This window comes from Dasypus novemcinctus, chromosome 15 (assembly GCF_030445035.2).
Source record: "Dasypus novemcinctus isolate mDasNov1 chromosome 15, mDasNov1.1.hap2, whole genome shotgun sequence".
In the NCBI taxonomy this organism is placed as follows: domain Eukaryota; kingdom Metazoa; phylum Chordata; class Mammalia; order Cingulata; family Dasypodidae; genus Dasypus; species Dasypus novemcinctus.
The window spans coordinates 34,334,777-34,351,507 of record NC_080687.1 but is presented as its reverse complement, the minus strand read 5'-3'; the positions used below and the strand labels follow the sequence as shown (position 1 = coordinate 34,351,507).

The window sequence follows — 16,731 nt, the reverse complement described above, 5'->3', positions numbered from 1 at the left end:
AGAGTTGCTGATATGGAGTTTGGAAGGAATATCCAACGAAATCATGCTTCTGTCATTGCCAGGGGAGAGGGGATGAGAAATAACAAATTTCCTTTTTAAAGCAAGACAGGTAATATTTGGAATCCATCCTCAGATGGCTCTACTTCTGAATTTAATTGAATTAAATAATTTGGCAAGGATAGAGTCCCATCACCCAGGAAGGGAGCTAAACGGTTTTGGTTAAATCTGTTTGATCCTAGAGCCTTTATAAATTTAAGTGATTCATTTTAAAATGAATTGATTTACCAGACTCCATATATTCTAATAAAATTGTAATAAGAATGAAAGTAATACTTGTTCAGTACATAATTTCCTCTTGCAGAAGCCAAACCAAAGGCAATACTGATCCAATGATTACATTTTCTCTCATTTTTTGAGACCAGAAATCTCCTCTGGGATCAATTTATAATTTTTTAAAAATTAAGGTTCCTTTTCTCAAGGGATTTGTATTTAAGTTTGTGTAATAGTATGGGCATTCAATCTGTAGTTACCTTGCCAACTTTTCTAGGACTTTTTAGCTTTCCCATAGTTTTTTAAATAAACCAAGAGATCAAATAAACACTCCCCCAGCTGCCCAGATATTGGGCAGTTATGTCTGGTTGCAGCTCAACTAAAATCCATAGACATTTAAAGAGAATTCTTCTCCCAAAAGATACTTTGAGCTCAGTGTTATCCTCCAAACTCAGAAAGTTGTTTATAGAATTGGAGAGGCTTTCAATCTATATTGACAAAGTATTCCCCTAGTCTCAGTATTCTAATCATATATATGCTCTAACTCAGGGACAGCAACCTTGGGGTGAAAGAAAAGTCATTGACTATAGTAACTATAGACCCCAGAGTAATCCCAAAACTTTGAAATATCAAATGGGCCAGATTGAAAATATGCAGAAGATACCTTAAAGATGTTCCTTCTGTGAACAGGATCGTTACAATAGCTACCATTTATTGGACATTTTGTGTGCTTGACATCAGGCTAGAATATTCATGTGCATTAACTCTTGACAATCTTTAATTCTACAAGATAGGCAGTATTTTCTCCTATTTTTCAGTAAGGAAACTGGGGCTTAGAAAGTAAAGTAATATATTTTATGTCATGCAAAGTCAGGATTTATAGAGTACCAGGCCTACACCTATAACTTCTTAGGTTTATCAGTGTTAACATAATGAAGAAAGAATGTATCACTCAGAAGGAGGATTTTCTACCAAGAACATGAGTCAAGGAAGCATTCTTTGACAGCATATATATATATGTTCAGCTGAGTCCAGGGGATATAAAGGTTTCTCAGTGGATATTATCTAAATTTTCCTTGGAAAGGGTGTTCAGATAGTGGAGAACAGTGCCACATGTCTGTGGTTATCAAAGTTTGGTCCCCAGACCACCACGCTGTCAGCTTGTTAGAAATGCAAGGTTCTGGAGGAAACCCAGCAATCTGTATATTCACAAGCCCTCCAGATGATTTTTTTTTTATTGTGGTAATGTATGTGTACATATATCATAAAATTTTCCATTTTAATTTTTAAGTATACAATGCATTGGTATTAATTACATTTGCAGTGTTGTGCAACCATCACTACCATCCATTACCAAAACTTTTCATCACTCAAATATAAATTCTTTACCCATTAAGCAGTAATATCCCATCTCCCCTCCCTCTAGCCCTTAGAACACTAATCTACTTGTCTCTGTGAATTTACCTATTCCAGATAGTTCATATAAGTGGAATCATACAATATTTATCCTTTAGTGTCTGACTTATTTCACTTAGCATGTTTTTGTTTTTGTTTTAGGAGGTACTGGGGGTTGAACCCAGGACCTCGTAAGTGTGAAGCAGGCGTTCAAACACTGAGCTACATCCATTCCTTAGCAAAATGTTTTTTAAGGTAGCTTCTATCAGAACTTTAGTCCTTCTTATGGCTGTCTAATACTCTATTGTATGTATATGCCACATTTTGTTTATTCATTTATCTCTTGATCAACACCTGGGTTATTTCCATTAATTAGTTATTGTGAATAATGCTGCTACGAGCATTGGCATACAAGTATCCATTTGAATTCCTTTTTTCTCTTCTGTTTGTTATGTTTAACTTGTTGAAGAACCACCTGTCTGTTTTCCTCACCAGGTTATTTTTGATGATCACTCAACTTTGAGAACCACTGCTTATGCAATCTTAGTGGAAGAACACCTCTTAAGAACAGGTGATGACTCTTCTGCTGAGTCCATATTTATCAAACACCTGACGATAGTGCATTTTCACAGTACAGCTAAGGGATGTGCTGGTTTGCTTTACAAATATACAAATTTCTGATTTTAAATTCAAAAGATGGTTAATACATCAATTTTTTGTGAGCTGGACAAGATTGAATCCATCTGAGGATGACTTGTTCTAAGTGTATAAATGACGTCTGGTTTGTCAGTCTGTGAATCAGAGTCCCGAACTCTCAACCTGGTAAATTTGCCAAGGTAAATACCACAGAGTGAGGCTGCTTAGCAACCACCTATCCACTTCTACTGTGCTCTCTCTTCTTTGTATTTCAACCCAGAGGAAAGGACTGCAGATAAGCAAAGAATGGTTGATATTTGGCAGTCCTAGTCCCTGGATTATAGATGCAAATGAAATGTTCCCTAGTCTTACTTGATGGAATACTGTGTAGTACTATTTAATTGTAATGACCAATGAGTTAGGCTTTTTTTCAGTTTGATTAGATAGCAGTCACAGAAATTAGTGAAGAGGGAAACAGTCCTAATTTTCATGGGCTAAAAGCATGGGTTACAATTTATAAAGTTAAGAGAGCTTTATGTTCCTTCTTGATATCTGAGGGACTGGTATAAATATTGGCGTGTGAAATAAGTGTACACTCTCATAGTGAGAGGCAGGGGTTTAGGGAAAATTATAGTGGAGTCATAGAGTAGAGTCATTGCAACCATAACTCACACTATTGGGGATAATTAGGAAAAGAGAAAACTAAAAATTAAGAAAAAGGGAGGGAGGTAAAGCAGATGGCAAAAGATATGTTGTTGTTTACAGCAGAGCCTTGGGAAAGCATAGGTAAAGCATACTCAGGACCTTGAAGTTGTACTTAATAATTGGACCTTATAATGGTCAGGGAGAAGGAAGCTGAATCATGGGCAAGAGGGACTGAGGGCCATTTAAGGCTATTCTGCTACATTCTGTCGTTGTTATGGTCAGAGTCTGTGGAGAACACTCTGTGAAAGCTGTGGATAACACTGGAGTACATGGGAATTTCCCCTCTGCTTGAGATGAGCTAAGCATGTGGTGAAAAGAAAAAAAAAAAGTAATTTCTGTTTTAAGGCACCCCTGCATTTAAAAGTTTATAGCAAGTCCGAAGATGTTGAATGGCAAAATATCATTGATTTCTCCCTTTTTTCAAAAATGAGCTGTCTCTGTTTTATTTTCATCAGTATAAGACTATTTTTAGACATATATGTCTGTTTATGTTTTTATAGATTTATGTGAGTAAAAGATACACAATAAAAATTAACATTACTTCAGGGGAGTGGTATTGGAGAAGAAAGAGGCTATTAACTTTTTAATATGCCTCTTTATTGTAGTTCTTGTTACAAGTCTATAACTATTTTTAACTCTAGTAAAATACATTTTAAAATTTTTAAAACCTTCCATAGGTTCACTCATATTTCCAGTCCCCCAGTTCTCTTTTTCTTGTAAAACCTCAGGTTTCTGAAATACGAATTCTCCTGCCGCAAGAAATTAGGAACATAGCCCCAAAGTCTGGGGAAAATCATTGTAGGCAAGTCAACATAGATAAGGCAAGGTTCCCAGTCAGGAGAATGCTCACATGAGATTTGAGTAGGAGGTCAAATTATTGGGCTAATATTATCAGAGGAGGTTCTAAATGAAGACTTAAGCTATATGTTTACATATGCTTAAGAGAAAGTTTTAGAACATTGGAACTCTGGGAATATGCCCAAGATTCTGGAATCTGAATTATTAGTTTCTCCTCTACACAGATATGGATTAATAAAAACAAAAATAGTAATAATAGCTATTATTATATGCTTACATAGTGTTTACTGTATTCTGAGAATTCTTCCTAAAATAATTTAATTCTCCCAGCAACCCTTTGAAGTTGATAATATTCTGATCTATAATTTATAAATAAGAAATCTGAGCCATAGAAAGTTTAAGTGGCGGCGGACCTGGCCCAGTGGTTAGGGTGTCTGTCTACCACATGGGAGGTCCGTGGTTCAAACCCCGGGCCTCCTTGACCCGTGTGGAGCTGGCCCACACACAGTGCTGATACGCACAAGGAGTGCCGTGCCATGCAGGGGTGTCCCCAGCTCAGGGGAGTCCCACGCGCAAGGAGTGCGCCCCATAAGAAGAGCCACCCGGCACGAAAGAAAGTGCAGCCTGCCCAGGAATGGTGCTGCACACACGGAGAGCTGACACAACAAGATGACGCAAAGAAAAGAAACAGATTCCCATGCCACTGACGACTACAGAAGTGGACAAAGAAGATGCAGCAAATAGACACAGAGAACAGACAACTGGGGTCGGGGTGGGGGCGGGGGAGAGAAATAAATAAATAAATAAAAATCTTTAAAAAAAGAAAGTTTAAGTAACTTTCCCATTGTTCCAAGGGGCAGAGCCAGAAATCAAAACTAAGTAGTTTGACTCAGGATCTTAAAAGTTAAATTATTACTCTCTACTTCTCCCCCCAAACCTGGGAAGTTTGTTTTTTTAAGAGACAGAAACTAAAATCAAAAAGCCTTCCTTGGGAAGTGGATGTGGCTCAATGGATAGAACATCCGCCTACCACATGGAAGGTCCAGGGTTCAAACCCAGGGCCTCCCGACCCATGTGGTGAGCTGGCCCACACGCATTGCTGATGCGTGCAAGGAGTACCATGCCCTGTAGGGGTGTCCCCCACCTAGGGGAGCCCCACACACAAGGACTGCACCCCGCATTGAGTCACCCTGCATGAAAAATCTCAGCCCACCCAGGAGTGGCGCCACACACACACACACAGAGCTGACACAGCAAGAGGACGCAACAAAAAAAGAGACACAGATTCCCAGTACTGCCTGATATAATACAAGTGGACACAGAAGAACACACAGCAAATGGACACAGAGAGCAGACAATGGGGGGAAGGGGAGAGAAATAAATGAAATAAATCTTTTTAAAAAAAGCAAAAACCTTCTTTGGGGAGCAGATGTGGCTCAAGCTGCCCACATGGGAGGTCCAGGGTTTGGTTCCCTGTGCCTCCTAGAAACAAAACAAGCAAAAAAGAAAACCAACTCAGGGTTGCTGATATGGCTCGTTGGTTGAGCACTGGCTTCCCACATACATGGTCTGGGGTTCAATCCTTGGCCCAGTACCTCCAAAAAAACAATCCTGCCTCATAATGATCACATTCTTAAATTTATATTTATGTTGTGTCATTCGTGATTGTCTTCCCTCTCTGTCCACATTGTAATGTTTCAGGTCAGGAGCCATTTTTTCCTATTTATTTTGCATTCTTGTATCACTTAGATATACTTGATAAATGGTTTCTGAATGAATAAACCAAACTGTTTATCTATTTTACTATCCATTTAATTAAGTGTCCTAGGAAAGAATTACCATAGAGTCCTGCACTGCTTGATCTGGAAGCTCTCTTAATGCTGGAACTAACTTCCTTCCCCTGACCCTAGATTCAGATAGTGTTTAAAGAATTTGATCTTGACTCCAAATAGTGCTAGAACCATTAATAATTATAAATTGCTAATCTGAGATGTCTTAACAATATAAATCTTAAAACAACAAAATCTTATCATGGATTATCAGAGATGTTTGGAAAGGGGACAGAAAATAATATTTGTTGAGACTTTCTGCCAGGCACTTGCTAGGTACTTCACAAATAAGTATTTGTGAATTTAATCCCCCAAACAATCATTCAAGGCATGTATGTTGCTTTTAGAGGTGAAGAAATTTTTTTTCTAGGTCACGTGGCCAAAAGGTGATAACTTGTTGGGATGTCAAACACAGATCCTTTGGCTTCAAAGGCATGTGTTTCATACTCTTTCCTGCTGCTTCCAATATAGGGGCGACATATTTTTTCCTCTGAATTGACCAGATGGCTTTAAGGTCCCATCTACCTTCAGCATTCTGTGTCCTATGCTATGAACAATAGTAGGGTGCCACAGATCCATCTGGTAGCCCAGGGGACTGGGGCCAACTTATTTCCAATTTTTATGCAATAGTAACAATCCAGGTCAAACTTCTAAGATATGTCAAAGTTGTAAATGAACTATACAATTGCTAAGGAACTCCCTTGTAGAAATAATTTCCAGTATTTTAAGCCAATGTGTGGAGGGTTGTTTTCTGATTTGGGTTTTTGACCCATAGTTTATGACACTGTACTATAGCCAACTCTAGTTTTGTTTGATTTGCCTTTATATATTTTAGTTTAGGAATTGCTCTCTAATACCAGCCAGCATTTTGGCATATTAGAGTCTGAGTTCCTTCAATGAATTCATAATAATAAAAATCTTTTTAGCATTAAAAAAAAAATCTTTATAAAGGCAAGAACATTGTTGTATAGTTTCTGATGTTTGCATGCTACCTAGCTCTCTGGTGTTCCAACTCGGGACCAAAGGACTTACAAAGGAAAGCTACTTTTTTCCCACAAAATTCACTTATTCTGCATGCTAGGACAGCATTAATTTTATTTGGGATGAGCAAAGAGCAATTCAAATAGAAGAGAAGGAAAAAGGAGTAGGGACCACAGCAAAATAGTACATTTCCTACCTATGTGCTTATTTATGTGATTGTGTTTTTATAGCATTTTTTTTTTACTTTTCTGTAAGCTGATGCTCCCCTAATTATAGATTTTTCAAGAGAACATTTCATTGTACCCCAAATTATACGGTGCTTCAAAAAGGTACCTTCTTACTGGTTTACCAAATACCTTATAAACTTGTAATTACATAAAACAATTTAGGATGCAAAATAGAAACAGCCTGTACTGTTAACAGATGTTGGTATTGTGTTGTAATTGAGTACAAGGCTTTTAAAGATCTATTATATTTTTCTTGTGTAAAAAGAAAAAAAATTACTCATTATAGTCATAATGTGTCAGTGAGACTCCTGATCAAACAGAATGCACATGTTCTATTTTGTGAGTTCTGCATAGTTCATTATTATAAATGGACTTGCATTTGTGGATGTGAAAGTGCCGTTTATTCCAGCAAATTACCTTTGTGGCATATGTACCTACTTGTTAGACAGCTTGTGGTCACCTGGATAAAGCAGAGGCTAGGCCCCTTTTCTCATCGCACACCTGCAGGTGGCCTCACAAACTGCTGAGCTCAAGGAGTGACCACCATTACATCAGACTTGCTCCTTTGGAGACACACTTAAGACTCTCAATGCTCTCCTTCCTATCAGTGATAGCCATGTAATAATACGAAGAGTGGCTGAAGTGGGACTGACTTTCTGCGCAAAGCTTTTTTCCTTTCTTGGCATTTTGGGTCTGTCCTATAATATGAGTGATTGAAATTACAAGGAATACAGCTGAGGGTATAAATAATCCATAATTGAGTGCTGGGTTTAATACTTAATTTTCTATTTAATTTTGACACAATTGTTAGAAAGTTGCTTATCTTAGGATATTAGAACTGGAAGGGGGCTTTGTGTTTCTGATTTTTTTAAAAACTAGGTTAGATTTTCATATTATTGACAATCATCTCCATATTTTCCTCTCCTCTTTTTGGAACGAGCAGGAAAGACATAGAGACTTTACTAACCCACTTATTTCTTCCAAGTTTTTGATACTGACCTTAATGTGTGTCTTCTTTTCTCTAAGGAAATCTTCCCTTTGTTTTTCTTTAATAAGAATTTTGTATATGAGCTCCTGATGTGGACCACATGTATTTTTGCCATTTGGTTTTGTTGGCGTTTTCTTCCCACCTCTATTTTTGTAATTCTTCCCTCAGAAACTGCCCTTAATAAGATCATTGCTCACTGCTGTTGTGGTTCCTGTGGTACATTAGTCCAGCAAAAGACTTAAGGTAAAGAACCAACTTACCAGTAAAAATAGAACCTTGAGTGTAGATTGATTCATAAATGTAAGTAGACGAGTGTTGAAAGTGATGCATTATGTCACTGCAATATATTGACATTATCAATTATGTGCTGTTAAACAGCCTAGCTAACGGAATGATTTACTTGGCATTTAACTGCTTTTTTCAATTAAAGGAAACAAATTCTGAGGAACTGGGACGCAATATCAGAAACCATATATTTTCTCCTGTTAACACCAGCATCGCTGACATGCAAGTGATGGGAGTGTTGGCGTTTTGCTGCAGGCTGTAATGCTCCAGTTTAAACGGCCTAAACAAGTGATTAATGATCGGAGCAGGGCCCTTACACTGCTTCACAGGTCTTTTCTTCTGTGCATTTCCATTTATGTCAACTAACTGCACACTTGGGTGGTGCTATTTCAGGGTAGTTTGCACTATTTATTTTGCTGCCATTTGTTTCCATTTCAAGGATCCTTGATGTTTCTTCATAGGTTTTTTTTTCCTTCAAGTTTTATTTAACATAATAACCTAAACCTTAAGCTGTTGAAGTTGTGGTTGTAGTACAGGTGTCCTTGGTTCAACAGTAAGGTACATATGGTGAAAGGTACAAATGTTTCAGTTGTGATGACTTGAACAAGACTCTTAATGTCCTGAGGCATTTAAATTTTTTTTCTTGTAATTTAGTGTGGTATTCATTTTTCATAAAACTAAACTATCACAGAGCCAAATGTCCATTTGTAATAGATGCTTATATTAACTGTTACTCTAAAGTTGAGAATTTGACCCACTGCATTTATTCTCTGTGTAAAATTTGGTTATAACAGTGTTAATCACTAAGCAGCTGAATTTCTGACAAAGTGCACAGCAGTAATTTGCACCTTACTGTTGTTGCCTTGCTATTAAAAAATTGTGAACATGTAAACAGGCACATGTACTTGATTTATGAACTTCTGAAGAGCACATTCATCTATGGCTGGCTAGTGGTTGGACTTCTCGTGTATAACATTTGGTTTCTTTCCTTGTGCTTCTAAGACACCATTTTGCTCTTTCCCTAATAAGAGCTGTTGAATGCCAGATAGGACATTTTTAAAAAGGAAGTTAATTTAAAAGTTTCAATCTTTCATCTTACTATGTGCTTTTGTTAGTTTTTTGCTACTTTTAGATAAACAAGAAAAAAATATCTCCTTTCCAGTTCCTTCCTATTGATATGAAATTATAAACTGGAATAGTCAGATTTTAGGTTTTGATAGTGGTGTTATTTAAAGTCATTATTTCACTGGCAGATGAAACTGGTCTGTTCTGTTGGAACTCTCTTCGTTCTCATCTTGACTAAATGCTTTATGTAATAAGAGTCCATATAAAATAAACCAGTAGAGATTTTTAAAATCTAAAAGAACAGCTTCAAGGCTTGGGAAACAATTTGTATCTGCCCTGTGGATGGGTCAGAAACATCTGTTTCAGGTAGTTTACAAGTGTTATTTATTAACACAGGAGCCAAAAAACCCAGATAGGGAGTTCTGGCTATCTGAAAACTACGCAATTTCGTGTTTTTATCAGTGTATATTTAGATGAATTCCATGTATCTATTATTTTAGATGTCTGGCAGCCAGAAACTTTTAAAACAATCTGTGCTTTTAAAAAGGAATGTTTTTTAAAAATTAAATTTTCTTTATCCTAGTACAGAGTTTTTCTGTGCTTTAAGAAATACTGCTCCTGGGCAGAAAGCAAAGGTTTCAAAGGAACCTCATCTCCATATGGTTTTACTCGATAATCCTTTATCCTCCATCTTCGGCTCTCATTCCTTTGCTTTCTTGCCTGTGGCTACATTTCTATCTCTGCATCAATTAGCACAGTGATTTATACAACAAGCAAGCAGTTTAGAGGTAATGGTACACAATTAACATCTCATTCTACCATAAAGGGTATGCTAAATACCCCAGTCATTGCTTTCTCTGCCTGGAATTGAAATAAGTGTTTGTCCTAATTCATATGCTATCTGATGTGAAGTGGGCCTGCTTTGTACTACTCTACACCATTAATCTAATTATAGATAGCTGCAAATGAAGTGCTGTCTGAGCTGGAAGATTGAAGAAAATAGCCTTTTGTCATTTAGCATGACTCTGTGAAGCAAGATCACTCTTTACAGGGCAATACTGCAAAATGGAAATCTCAATAATATTGCTGCCTGTTGCATCTTTTCTAATTATACCAGCATTGTAAACACAACTGGGCGCTGATATAAATAGAGCTGTAGATATGCTGTCATGTGGGTTGTAGGAGAAAGTCCTCCGAGTGCTGTTGGATTAAATGATGCATTCTGATTGACAGCTACCTTGAGACTACACTGATGGAGTTGTCACAGCATTATGCTCACGGGTTGCTCCAGCGACTGCAGCTGTACAAAGCTATGGCTGGCAAGCACTTTAACTGCTGCTGCCTGTTCATTTCACTTCCTTTGCCTGGGTTATAACTCCACAAAAAGGACTTCCACAGGCTTAATTCTATATGTTTCTAGCTTTGCTTTGGGAGATATGGATTGGTTCAATTATTTATTTATTTATTTAGTTGGTTAGTTAGTAATTGAGCAAGTGAGCCTGATACTAAAGTATTATAATGTATGAGGCTTTTTAACCCTTGGTATGTTTTACTCAAGTGTTAGCTGTGTATCCCACAAAGATTTTAGGAAAGGAAAATATGGTTGGATTACAATTCTGATTCTTTTTATGTGTTTTAATTTATATCTAGTGATTTTCTGTACCTTTTCTCATACCCTGATATTTTTAAGGATACATCACTTTTGTGGTTAGTTATAGCTGTCACTTTAAAACCATTGGTGATTTTTTTCCTGCTCTGCATTAGGAAAGTAGACATTTAGGGGAACATTTGAAAGTTAACTCTCACTGCCACACTGGAAATGAACATATGGCTTACTGTTTGTGATTCTTGGGACCAAAAGGTGTAAAATCTTGAGTAAGAAGAGATCCTTGTCTCTGAAGAAATGTACCTACCACCTTATTCAGTGAGGGTGGTTGTATAGTATTTGGCCAGTGATTCAGGATGTTAAGATAACTGATGCAAAATATATAGTAAAGGTTCATCATATACCCTTGACTCAAATGTTGGCTTAGTGAAGTAACATTTATTTTTGGTACTGAGATGGCCAATAGATGATATTTATTTTTATTTTTTTAAAGGAATTATATTTTTCTTCCCCTCCCCTGCCCCCACCTAGCTGTTTTTGCTGTCTGTGTCCATTCACTATGTGATCTTCCTTATCTTTTTCTCTTTTTGTCTTCTCTTCTCATCTTTCTCCTCTAGGATTCACCAGGATTTGATCCTGGGGATCTCTGATGTGGAGAGAGGTTCCATGTCAGCTGCAACACCTCAGTCCCTGGTTTCTGCTGCGCTTTACCTTGACTCTTCCCTTCATCTCCCTTTTGTTGTATCAGCATCTTGCTGCATGACTCACTTGCACAAGCACTGGCTTCCTGCACAGGCACTGGCTCACCACATGGGCACTCATGCAGGCACGAGGCTTGCTGTGCGGGCACGAGGCTCACAGCACAGGCACTCACATGGGCACTGGGCTCGTTGTGCGGGCACCCACTGAGGCACTTGGCTCACCGCGCAGTCACTTGGCTCACCACGCAGGCACACTTTCTCTTCTTCTTTTTCACCAGCTCCTGGGATTGAACCTGGGTCCTCCCATATGGTAGGTGGAGGCCATATCACTTGAGCCACATCCACTTCCTTCAGATGATATTTTAAAACATTAGCAGCTCACCAACTGTACATACCCAAAATGTTACTGGAAGAGTGATGTAGAAATGAAATTTGGAGCTGAGTCCATTTTAAGAGGAACAATGCTAAAGGCTCTGAAATCATAATTGAAAAAAGCACATAAAGCAAACTGGAAGTGCCTATCTTGTAAGCAGCCCACATTCCTCTAAATCATGCAAACATGTTAACACTTGGATTATTCTGTAAAATCGCTGGTAAATCTAGAGGACTTGGAAATAAACACATGAATTTAAACTCTGTAAGGAGATTGACATACTAAACTAATGCAGAAACTAGCAGGATGATGTTTTGTGTGACCATCTGAGTGTAGGTATCAGGTAGCAAACGGAGCTCCTTGTTCCGTTCATTCCGTTCTGTGATACGCAAGAGTACCGATGGGCATGCCTGTTCACAGACATGTTTTTGTTAACTAAGTCCAGTTAAAAAGCATATATCCCTCCCACAGCGTGACTGGCTCCCTCCTTCTCCCCCGACAGCAACCTGCCTCCAGGCTTTTCTCTTTTTATCAGTTTCCATGTTAAGATCTGTGAATTAACTTTAAAAACCATGCTATTGTGTTCTATTTTATTGTCTATCTCGTGTAATATGTTCAGGATGATTCCTGTCCTTCCTTCTTTTATTCTTTTTTTTGGAGAAATTATCTTGTTAGACATGGGTTTACATTACAGTCACCATAAAATTAATTTGCTAATATACCCAGGCTGGCGTTATTTTACCATAATTAGGCCATTAGATGACACCACAGTTTCTCCTTTATTGTCCTGTATCAGTTGAGGAGCCTGACTAGCCCAGGTTCACACAGCACCTGTTTTCTGTTCTTATACAACTAAGTGTTTTTCAAAAACTTTACCTTGACTTTGACTTAGAGAACATCCCCCCCTGAACTGAGCATAGTGAAGTGACATCTACTGATAAAACCAGAGCTAATCAGTTGGTCGCTCAGTGGCTGCCTAGCTCAGTCAAGCTTCTTATCACTCAAGCAGATGTTTCTCATGACCTAGCAGGATGAAAACCTTATGGCTGCCTCTAGGATAGTGCTTCTCTTTCTTGACAACCAGCCTTTCAAATCTTGGACTCTCACTGGAAAAACATCAACTTTGTAGTTTATTCGCTTTAACACAACAACAAATTTAAAAACCGAACTCTCCAGGGAAGTTTTACAGAACCCATTAGGCATATCTGAATACGTCATAACCCCCAACTCTTTGCCCTGCACACATCGTAGGAGAGGTCTCCTAAAACCTCCAGACTAGTTGGCTTCTCTGTCTCTACCACTAAGAATTCATTGAAATAGCAGTTTTGATCATAAGCTTTGAAAGCCTTGGTGTACATTCTTAAATGACTTCTTTTTTGAGGCATCAAAAAGCTTTTACGGTTCTCACCAGGCAATTCATTCTATGGGCCCATATGTTGCACTCCACTTAGATCGGATCCTGGCAAGCACCCTTGTGTAAGGCTACAAGGGTGAGCCAAGAGATTGTTTTAAGAAGGCGTGTTTGTGTGGGTACTCTGATGGGGTCAGTACAACATCAAAGGTAATCTTTAAAAAAGAAGCCTCTCTCTGCCTTCTCTTTTTATATTCAGAAGGTCATTTCTAAGCCAACTATTTCCAACAAGGCCTTTCCTGAGGAGTTTACTCTGTTGTTATTTTTTACTTGCGATTACAATAAGTCACTTAGTCCCCAAACAGATTTAAGAACAATAAACAAATACAAAAGGAAAAGGAACATCTCATCAATAACAAAGACCGCATCTAAAGGCATTGAGTTTTGTGGCTCTTTTACATCTCTTTCCAAGCAAAGCAGGAGTCCTACAGAGAAAGGAATCCAAAAGATATGAACATTATAAAAATAGTAAAGGGATAGAGTTATAGTCAGCATCTTGTAATTTCTAGGGAAAAATGGGGTGAAGTACATTCTTAGCACTTCTTTCTTATTAAGGCTGTTTTGTGATACATCTAAAATGAGTTTTTAAGTATGTTCATCATGGTGAAATGTGGTAAATTTTACTACCTTCAGTGTGTAAAGATACTTTTCCTGAATTTAGAGTTCACATTTTGAAATTGAGTTGTGTAAAATACAGCAATAAATAGATCTGGACACTATACTGAAACTAAATAACCAGGTACAATACTGTTCAATCCCATGGAAGCAGCCCAGGGTGATGCCAGTCAGCTAGAAAAGCAACTTTTTTGTTGACTCCAATGCCTCTAGTTATGCTGGATTGTTGTTGTGTTTTTTCCCAAGGCAGACAGACAGAGGACGGATACTAAAACTCTGCAATTTGGTATAATTATATTCTCTCCTTCCATTGCTTAATGCCCACCCCACCCCCCCCATAGATTTAATGAAGGACTTTGAGGTACAATTCATCTTTGATAAATAGTCCCTCTGCCCAGAATGTTTATTAGACTGACAGCAGAATGCACTCTCCTTGCTTTTTTCCCTTGCCACTTATGACTCAGATGAATTTTAATAGGAGCAAAAAGCTTTTATTTGCACTGTAATTTCACTTAAGGATCATATCCTTCAGAAGCTGGCAGACACTTGTATGTCTTGATTGCAAAACACACACTCAGTAGTAAAGAAACATGCAAAAGATGTTATTCAACCTGTCACAGTATTGCAAATCTACTTGGAATTTAGGCTATCAGAGCTCTTCCCGTGGGGCCCACCCTCCCCTCTTTTTTGAAAATAGACCCTATAAAGAACACACTTACAGATCCTCATCATCCTTGTACAGCATTGAAGGATGAATTATATTTTATTTTTGCATCTCTCCCATCCCTGCCATCACCATGCCCACAGGAGGCTTTGAGTTACGGCAGTTTTTTTTGTGAACAAAATGAGCCTCATATGCTGCATCTATCTTCCCCAAGATAAATACACTTTGGTTGGAATCCTAAAATCTTCAGGTGATGGTTCCATCTTCACTGCATATCACTTCCTCAAGCCATGTTGTCTTGCTTCTGTTTGGACAGATTAAATCATGCTTAATATGTCTCTCCTGAGATCTAGGATTTTTTTTTTTGCCAGGTAGGAATTCTCTTTATTAGCAGTGCTGTTTAATCAAACTGCCCTATTCTGCCCCTGATTGTTTGAGAGCCACCTACAAAGGTACCATTAAAATATTTGGCTGCATATATTGTTTTCTCTCAGTATTTTTCAAATCTTAATTCTTATTGTCTCTTAACACAGAAGATTTTGTCTCCTCTTTATTTACCCTAACCATATTGTTACGTGATGTTGTACCTAAAAAGAAAAGCTAACTTTTTCAATAGTGACTATAACATTTTATTTCATGGGGGAAAAAATTGAATTTTAAATATTGTTTTGCCCAAAATGAGCACCCTTTGTCTTATTGATACATAGTACAACACCTTCCTCAATGAGTATAAAAAGTTTGAGACAGAAATCTGCTGCCATCTACTGGTGTTTGTTCTATAGTGTCACTCCTGTTATCCCTTTGACCCAGCTCACAGAATTTGGGTTAATGGGGATACGTTTCTAAAGGGTGAAGGGGGAATGCAAGTAAAATAAATTCTCGCTCTCTTCTTTACAAAGTATCAAGATGCTTTTCTCAGTGATGCAGGGTGATTTGTATTTATCACTAGTTAATTACTGGAGTGGTTCTTATTTCAAGAAGTTGCTTAAATAACTGACAACATATGCCAAAACCAAATGAATATATTTTGTTCTGTGTGCAATAATTTCAAAGTATTTTGACTTCAAGGATGTTATTATTGTTTAAATTTAAAAGCTAAAATATGATTTTGAATTAATTCTACTTTTGAGGAGAAGTTCAGTCATTTAGATGCTATCTTTTATGTGTTTATTTTCCCCCTTAAGTATCAGATGCATATCTTAACCAAATTCGCTGCAGAATTGAACAAATTTATGCTGGAAAAAGTGGCTGAAGACACAAGCAGTATTCTGAGATCCCCAATGCCGGGAGTGGTGGTGGCTGTTTCTATCAAGCCAGGAGACATGGTAAGTAAAGTATCTGTGGAATGTGGGTGAACATCTACTGGTCTCAGAATTCCCTTTCCAGAATGATTGGTTAAAAGTATGATCACATTCTCTGCAGTTCTTTACTGAATCATGCTTCCCACATAAAACCGCAAAATAGATTTTGTGCGTTCTTTATCTATTTCACATTTGAATTAGGTTAGTAATGTTTTGAGTGCTTCCCCTCTCAAAGAATCTGTGACCAGAATAGATATAAGGCCAGATTTGTTTATTTATTAAATTTAGTGTTTAAGGAAGGATTGTATAAAATTGCTATTTACTCTCCAACATTCTTTGCTTTAAGTATCCTTGAAGATCTCATGCCAAGAAATAAGCCTCCAATGGCAAACTTTTTGCATGATCCCTGGTCTAAGTGTCTAAAGAGAATAAAGGAAGGTTAATTCTCTAATCTCTGTAGTACCAGAGCATTTCCATAATTTGATAAATAAATGTCGGATCACAGTTTTTAAGTTTTTCATCCTGACCTTGTGATATTGAGGAACAAATAAAAGTTATATTGGTAGTTCCTCACATACTCAGTCTCAAGATGGCTGGCTATGGACAAATTGGTAGGGTATGTATATTCTCTTAGAGCAGGGATAGAAATCTCTATTGATTTTAAAGTTGAGCAGCAAAGGTGAAAAGAAGAGAACTTAAGACACATCCAGAGCAATTCTAAGAGAACTGAAGTACTTGCATTTTTATTTGTGGGCAGAAAAAAATAGTGGCCAACTATGATAGTCTTTAATGGATTATATGATGGTTCCATTTTGTATCTCAGTTAAGTTTCTGGGGCTCACATATTTTCCTATAAAGATTATATTAAAGTTGCCTCCTTA

The 16,731-nt window shown here is 37.6% G+C and overlaps 1 protein-coding gene across 4 annotated transcripts in view; it reads left to right on the top strand.

Moving 5' to 3' along the window:
* PCCA (propionyl-CoA carboxylase subunit alpha) overlaps nt 1-16,731 on the top strand; it is a 537,919-nt gene that overhangs the window by 507,421 nt on the left and 13,767 nt on the right. For 3 of the 4 annotated variants that reach the window (XM_058276458.2, XM_004458407.4, XM_071208225.1), the window contains one exon: nt 15,734-15,874. The exons of the other annotated variant lie outside the window; for it this stretch is intronic. In XM_058276458.2, the coding sequence (XP_058132441.1) occupies nt 15,734-15,874 (141 nt within the window). The remainder of the gene's footprint in view (nt 1-15,733; nt 15,875-16,731) is intronic. 4 annotated transcript variants of the gene reach the window in all.